This window comes from Sinocyclocheilus rhinocerous, unplaced genomic scaffold (assembly GCF_001515625.1).
Source record: "Sinocyclocheilus rhinocerous isolate Xijiao unplaced genomic scaffold, SAMN03320098_v1.1 scaffold76, whole genome shotgun sequence".
NCBI lineage: Eukaryota > Metazoa > Chordata > Actinopteri > Cypriniformes > Cyprinidae > Sinocyclocheilus > Sinocyclocheilus rhinocerous.
The window spans coordinates 88648-96814 of NW_015632724.1; the positions used below are offsets into that span (position 1 = coordinate 88648).

The 8167-nt window shown below is 37.7% G+C and overlaps 1 protein-coding gene across 1 annotated transcript in view; it reads left to right on the forward strand.

The window, feature by feature from the left end:
- Positions 1–8167, forward strand: part of LOC107742907 (draxin-like) — a 23815-nt gene that overhangs the window by 13518 nt on the left and 2130 nt on the right. The window contains exon 3 of the mRNA XM_016555987.1: positions 2343–2542. Within this exon, the coding sequence (XP_016411473.1) occupies positions 2343–2542 (200 nt within the window). The remainder of the gene's footprint in view (positions 1–2342; positions 2543–8167) is intronic.

Sequence of the window (8167 nt, forward strand, 5' to 3'; positions counted from 1 at the left end):
TATATATACACACATATATATATATATATATAAAAAACATAGATTTAATATGGGCTGCTTTTGGTGCTTGACACTTTTTTATTTGTCATTTTGTGTTTCAAGAATAAGGTCCAAGGTAAAGCATACGCTAGAAGTTACTTAAATGTAAAATGTTTTTCTCTATTTAGCATTACATCTTCCCTCAGGTAGATTAGCCTACATGTTTTCTTGCACGGCTGGATGTTGGAGTCATGAAAAATAATCACGTTGTTTGCATCCGGCAAAACGGATTTGCTGAAAACAAAAAAACACTGACGGTGACGGTGAAGCGAGAGCGACCAGCCGGCAGAGGATTCTGCTTTGTCTTAAGCCTTCCTCATACAGTTATGTTCACAATTTGTGATTTACTTATTGCATACTGATCATATGTGCGAGGGGGCTGTGATGGCTGGATGATGACAGGTGTCGTGATCAGCATAGCAGTCAATCAACGGGACAAGGGAGGTCAGGGACAAATCAATTAGGCCCAATATGGGGAAGTCGTGGCCTAATGGTTAGAGAGTCGAACTCATAACCCAAAGGTTGCGAGTTCGAGTCTCAGGTCCGGCAGGAATTGTAGGTGGGGGGAGTGAATGTACAGCGCTCTCTTCCACCTTCAGTACCACGACTGAGGTGCCTTTGAGCAAGGCACCGAACCCTCAACTGCTCCCCGGGCGCCGCAACATAAAATGGCTGCCCACTGCTCCGGGTGTGTGTTCACGTTGTGTGTGTGTTCACTGCTGTGTGTGTGCACTTAGGATGGGATAAATGCAGAGCACTAATTCCTAGTATGGGTAACCATACTGGGCCGCATGTCACATGTCACGTCACAAAAGCATGAAATAAAGATATACGGGATGTCCCGACTAATACGGGACAGTTGGCAACCCTAGTTATCACAAAAAAATTAAAAAGTTAAACCTGTATGCTTTACATTTGGTGAAAAACTACAGGTAGTCTTTTAAGTCTTTTTAGTTGACAACATTTTTATAAACAATTCTCGTTAGTAATCTGATAAAATGCTAAAATTTATGTTTTTTTATTTTATTTGAGCAATTATGTAAATGTAAATGAACACAGTGCCATGCTTCACTCTGAAAAATGCACTAAATCACAGCCTTTCTTTTATTAATTGCACTAAGCCAAGTCATTTTATTTAAATTGCTTGTACAGACCTATTTTTCAATCTCTGCTTTTTTCCATACATTGAAAGCTTATAGTAACCAATGACTGTCAGTTAGTCAATGCTTGTGTACTACATTTAAAGTCAGCTGAAGCTATATGAGAGAATGGCCAAAAAGTTGTTATCCACAGGAATGACAGGCGACATGTAATTACACACTTAAGTGGTAATATAGCACCTAAAACTACTTTCATGGTGCTTTTTGGAACTTGGCAGCACCTTTTCACAATAATCTATGACTATTTAAAGAGCAGAGATTCTTCAAAATGTCTCATTTGTGTTCCACAGAAGAAAGAAACTATAGTTTGAAGTACATGTTGACAGAATTGTTATTTTTGGGGTGAAGTCTGTATTGGCAGAGTGACAAATCCAAACTTTCCCTGCTCACTGGCAGGTAGATATAGAATATTATTTCAAATGTATCCAGCTAAGCACACATCCAGCTTCAAGCCACGTTCAAATAACAAGAACTACATACACTACTTGTTCCACTACTGGAAATCAGTCTTAATTTGATTAATGTGATTAATGATTAATAGAAAGTAAAAAAAAAAAAAAGAACAGCATTTATTTGAAATAGAAATCTAACATTGTAACATAATAGTTTCAATGATAGTGTCATCACAGCTTTCTCAAAAATATTAAGCACCACAACTGTTTTCAACATTGATAATAATCAGAAATGTTTCTTGAGCAGCAAATCAACATATTAGAATGATTTTTGAAGGGTCATGTGGCACTGAAGACTGGAGTAATGATGCTGAAAATTCAGCTTTGCTGCAGGAATAAATGAAAAAAATGACACATTTTAAAATATATGTAAAAGACAACAGTTATTTTAAATTGTAATAATATTTCACGGTTTTGTTGTTTTTACTGTATTTTGATCAAATACATGCAGCCTTAATTGGCAAGCATAAGAGACTTATATAAAAAAATATATAAAAAAAACTTTTTCACTGTATAGAATTAAATATATTTAACAATAAAGCCCTGAGATGTTCAATAAGCCTATGGGGTAGAGTAACATTGGGTTTGATTCTGTGTCTATAAGTAGCCATATGAGATGTTTGCCAGGTCTAAACTACGAATTCTAATTTGATTAAAGACCAACCATAGTTTCTCTCTCTTTTTCTCATAGGGGATCTCTATGACCCTGAACCTGAATTAGGCTCCTTGTTGAAGGATATGAATGCATTTGAGGATGATTTTTTCACCTCCCCGTCCAATCACGACAATGCCCCACTCACTGAAGCTCCCTCCCGTCTCTTCCCCATTTTGGTAACCACGGCAATCAACGAGCATCCCCCAACACTGTCCCCAGCCTCCACCAAACCCCAGGTACCCTGGCAAGCAGAAGCGTCCTTGAATATGAAGGTCTGTTGTGTTGTCCAGAGTGTTTCGTTTCCTAAGATGCTGTTATTCTCTCATTTACACAGAGGACTATGTTCAATGTGTCCTGAAGCATTTTTGCATTGTTTGATTGTTGGGGGAGGGTGGGAGCGCAGAGCAGTTTGCCTTGATTATTTTATATATATATATATATATATATACAAGATCTTTGTTAAACAGTTCACCAGCATCCTGGTTTTATTGTTAGAAATACTTAGTGGCATTACTCTTGGGACGTTTTGCTGCTTTCAGCCTGCGTTAAACTGCCTTGAGTCTTTTTCCACTCTGTCATTTTGTTGTTAGATCCCAAAATGAACATCTTCATTTGAACCGCACACTGTGGCAGATATAGATATTGAAATGCTGTTTGGAGCCAGTAGTGGAGGTACTTGTCATCCTTGTGGTGTGCAGCGCTTCATCACACAGATTTATTTACCTGTGCTTCTGTGCCGTGCTTATTACTGAGTGCCGCCCGGGGCTGGGTCATACACGAGTAAAATTACCCAGCTCGCTTTGCACCAGGGAGGAGGTGGAGGAGGGGAGCTGTCACCAGAGCGAGTGAGGGGTGAGATGTCGCTCGCCCATCCTCCTGCTCCTCTTTTTCACAGCCATCTGTTCTGCTCCATTCTCCTCCCTGGATCTCTTTTTACCACTCCCTGTATATATTCAGATTCTCTTGAGGGGCATCACTAGGCCTGGATACTGATATTAATAAAAACTACATTTGCATTTCCTTAAGAAAATACAAACGCTTACAAAGCAGCAAAAGAATAGTGTTTTTGCTAAAATAATCCAGAAAGGAAAGTACGCTGCCAGAATGAGACAGAGAGATGAGCATAAGCTGATACTGGTGAAAATTGTATGACTTAAAGTCAAAAGGTGATTTCCAAATTTTAATCTTAAAGGGGTCATATGATGCGATTTAAATTTTTCCTTTCTCTTTGGAGTGTTACAAGCTCTTGGTGCATAAAGAAGATCTGTAAATTAGCAAAGACTAAAGTCTCAAATCCAAAGAGATATTCTTTATAAAAGTTAAGAGTCAACCACGCCTACCTAGAACGGCTCGTTCTAACACGCCCCCACATACCTACATCACGATGTGGGAAGATTTGCATAAAGCCGCCCAAATGTTCACGCAAAGAAAGAAAGCGTAACTTTTATTCTCGCTGTAGTATTGTTGCTGCCGCCATGTCGTAGGCCGCTGTGTTTTTCGTTGTGAAAGTGAAACTACTTTGTTTGGTCTTCCAAAAGAGGACACGACTAGAAATCAGTGGTTAAGTTGTATTTACAACACTGTTGCAGAACACTTCAACACAAATATTCAGATGTGTCCAGCGCATTTTATGGAGGACTGATCCTGATAGAGTAGACTACAATGTTTGTGTTCTGACTCACAGACTGTAAGTACGTTTTTTATATTTAAAGAATTTGCCACTGACGATTCAAACGCGAGTTTTGGGCAGTGTAGCGTAGCACTTGTTGTTTGTCATTTCTCCGATCACAAATGCAGACATGGTTTTATGTTTACACGGCGCAATGCAATGCAACGCGTAAAAAGACAGTATAAGTCATTATAATCCGTAATTATGTCCCCACTGGATGCAACAAATGCCTCGTTTATAATGGGTTTTAATGTTTAGCAACAGACATGCTTGAAGAAACACATTTTATTACATCTTGATGAACAGACAGAACAAAAGCTGTCAAAGCTGCATGTTAGAATAGCACAACCACTGATGAACATGGTGCAAGAGCTTTTCAGACAAAGAAAAAAAAATGATGTGAATAAACCAAATTAGCCACATCAGGAGGTCTTCTTGTGTGTAGTTTGCTTTAAAACTATGGTGTGGTTTGGAAAATGGTCTGAAGGTGCACATTATTTTGATATTTATTTTCATAAATCCAAATAGGTTACCAATTGCTGGTAAAATTAGCCATTTACCAGCAAATTAGGTTGGTGGGCAAAACAGATAATTTATTTATTTATTTACCTGATCCCAATTTTATAAGTCAATTTTGTTCAAGTGGTTTAGGCTGAATTAATTGCAGAAAATGATGTAAGAAAAAGAAGAAATGCTAAAGAATTTCAAAACAGTATTGCATTGCAAGCACTGTAATGCCAAATGGTGTACAAGCCTATGTTAGTGGTATGGCTACACAGAGCATTATGGCTACACAGAATTGAAACTGTAACACACAAACCCCCAGCTGCTACTAAAATGCTGTGGATTGCAGTTCAATGACTTAAAGTACTGTAGACAGTTCTAATTAGGTTTCGATCACTAACAGCCTTAGATAAAGAAATACAAAGACAGATCTTCAGTTTGCACTTAATAACGGCCATTCCTCTAATAGATCAGCTGTAGTCTTTAGAGCCAATCTATATACCTATCCATCTATCTATACTACTCCATAGGTATTTTGATGGCATGTCATAAATTATCCAGTTCTTAAACATGATGCAAAAGCAATTGTTTCGAATAGCACACACACAGTGTTTTTTCCTTGTATTGCTGAGGCACTGAGCAGCAGAAGTCAGTTATTAGTCTGGTTAGATTCTCTCTGTCCTCTCCAGTCATTCAACTCCCAGAAGAGCACCATCCTCAATGATGTTCACTTGTACTGTGTCAGTGCCGCTGCTGCTCCAGCCGCCGGCAAAAACTCTACAGGAGCTCACACACATATCAGCATGTGATGCCAGAAGCTTTAGAGTGCAGGCTTCAGTGTATACACATCTAAGAGCCAGATTTACTAACAGCTTGCACCAGCGCAAACCCTCTTTTGGCAGTAAAAAACTACTGTCAGGGTTTACTAAAGACATGCAGTGAAAAATTAGTGATGAAAAGTCATTTTTGTTGCTGACCTTATTGCATATGCAGTTGTAGGAAAATTGATGTGAGGAGACTATTTAATTGAAGTATGTATAGAGATTTACTAAAATTTGCGGTAGTCAATTAACATTTTTTGGGGGGATTTTGGCAGAACTTCCCCACTCCCATCAGTGCTTTTATGGGATTGTGGTCTCACGCTAAGTTGCCTTGTTTAGTAAATCTAGCGCTAGGTATGCTACTATGTTTTTGAACACAAAAGGGTACATTTTGAATGTTCATACAGCTCTTTTTAGGGTTTAAGTGGACATGGAAAATACAAGGGAATTTCTGTTAGGGGGCAAACAAGACGTGAGACACGCGGATCAATTTGCAAGCTTTATTTAAGGACGTGGTCAAAACAGGTGAGGGTCAGACAATGGCAAACATGTATATTGATGCAACTCTCTCTGGGCGAGAGCAGCGTGTATCTGAGCGCGCGCTTCCGGTTTTTTTGCGAGAGCAAAGGAAATGAGCGGAGAGATTCGCGCTCGCGCATTATATTTATGTGCTTTCGCACTACAATAATGCGCTCTTGACGTTTGTCATTAAAATAACGCCATAGAAGGCTGTTCCAGAGTTTAGGAGCCAAATGTAAAAAAGCCTCTATATCAGACTTTGATAACCTAGAGTTCTGTGACCTTAAAGAGCATGATGGATTGTCATGAGACAGAAGATTGATTAAATACAAAGGAGCTTGGCAGTATAGGGCTTCATAAGTAGCAATATTTTAATGTTAAAGCGGAACTTGAGAGGTAGCCAGTCTAGAGACGATAAAATTGGTGTGATAAGATAATATTTTCTTAACCTGGCAAGAACACTAGGAGCTGCATTTTGAATCAACTGTAGCTTGTTTATGGAAGCAGGGCAGACACTTTGCAGTGCACTACAATAATGTAGTCTTGAGGTCATTGAAGTAGCTTTTCTGCATCAAAAAGAGATAACATGTTCCATAACTTGTGATTGTTTCAAAGGTGGAAGAAGGCTGTTTTGGTAACGTGGAAAATATGATTTTGCAAAAAAATCATAAAAAATGATTAAAAAAATTGCTCTCTAAGATAACACTTAGATATTTAATTATAAAGGGTGGACTAGCATTTTGGTCCAATGACTAATAAAATGACTGGTCATCCAGCCTTTCGTGTCTTTAATACACTGCATTAAAAATAATTTTATTTAAAAATTGGACATCAATAACCCTTTAAATTGGAATAATTGTGTGAGGCCAGGCAGTTAATTGTTAATTGATATCATCATGATATCAACATTGAGCTTATTTATTATTATAAATACCCTCTGTCTTATTTTGCAATATTTATCAGCGTACATTATGTAAAAAATAAATAAAATATAAAAAATCGTATCAAAATTTAATAACTTTCTCCACCTCTAAAGCTTCCAAAGCTGTGCAGAAGTTGAAAAACAATGTAGTTGTACGCAACAATTACAGGACCAAGCACAGGCTACATTCCATTAAATGCAATGCCAGACATAGTCAATCTCAACAGAGCAACAGTCTCAAGATCACTCCATGTGGGATTTGAATTTATAACCTGTAGTTATGAGTCCAGAGCTTAATTGATTGTGATGGCATAACTGCATATTGCTTTTTGAATTATGAAGAAAATGCCTTTAGTACTAAAATACAAAAACGCTTTTGTCCAGAAGATGACCAGTAGGTGGCGCTGTCACTAAGCTTGGCTTATGTGACGCTTCCTCTGACCATGTGAGCCAGGACAAGCACAATATGTCACATCACAGAAGTTAGCATTCTGAATACTTTTTCGTATCTTTAAGAATTTCCTTGTTATTTTAGTGTTGTTAGTAAGTTGGGTAACCATTTCTATGAAGCCTGTATTTATAATACATTGTAAGGGTATTCCTAACCCTTTAACCTATAGGTCTACTAATACTCTAAATGAGAGTTAGTTGTCATGTAGTTGCAAAGTTGCTTATAGTTAATAGACTAAGGGGACCATCAAAATAAAATGTAATGTAATATAAAAAAATAAAAAAAAACACATTGCAATTTTTTTGCACATTGCAAGCTCACAGCAGTTTTCATTTAACTAGCTCACAGCAAAATTGACATTAACCTCACAGGAAACACTCAAAAACGCTCAAACACTCCTAACCTCTCACAAGATACTGTGCAGATCTTAAATAAACAATGTAATGATATGAGATAATCCATTATAAACTAAGTGGATTTAATATGGTATTAATTGTGTGTTAGAAATAATCATACTCTTAAAAGTTATAACCACAAATGCGTGAGTATTACTGTAACATAGTTCGTAGGTCGGGAAGAAGGAGGCGGGAACCGGCGAACATTTAAAGAAAACTTTAATAAAATAAACAAACAAAAAATAGCGCGACAGCCCCTCGCGGACGACTGTCGCGCACAAACAAAACCAAAACACAAAATAAAGTCCAGGCCTGGTCCTCTCTCGTCCAACACTGTCGTCACTTGTGTATATGTTTTTTATATATATATAATGCATTATGCATTCATTATAATCCCTTAGTTCACCCAAAAATGAAAATTAGCCCATAAATTACTCACCCTCAAGTCATCCTAGGTGTATATGACTTTCTTCTTTCAGACGAATCCAGTCAGAGTTATATTAAAAATTTTCTTTTTTGGCACTCAGCGGGTGTTGCATGCATCAGTCCAAAAGCACTTAATTAAAATGCGCCCATCCAT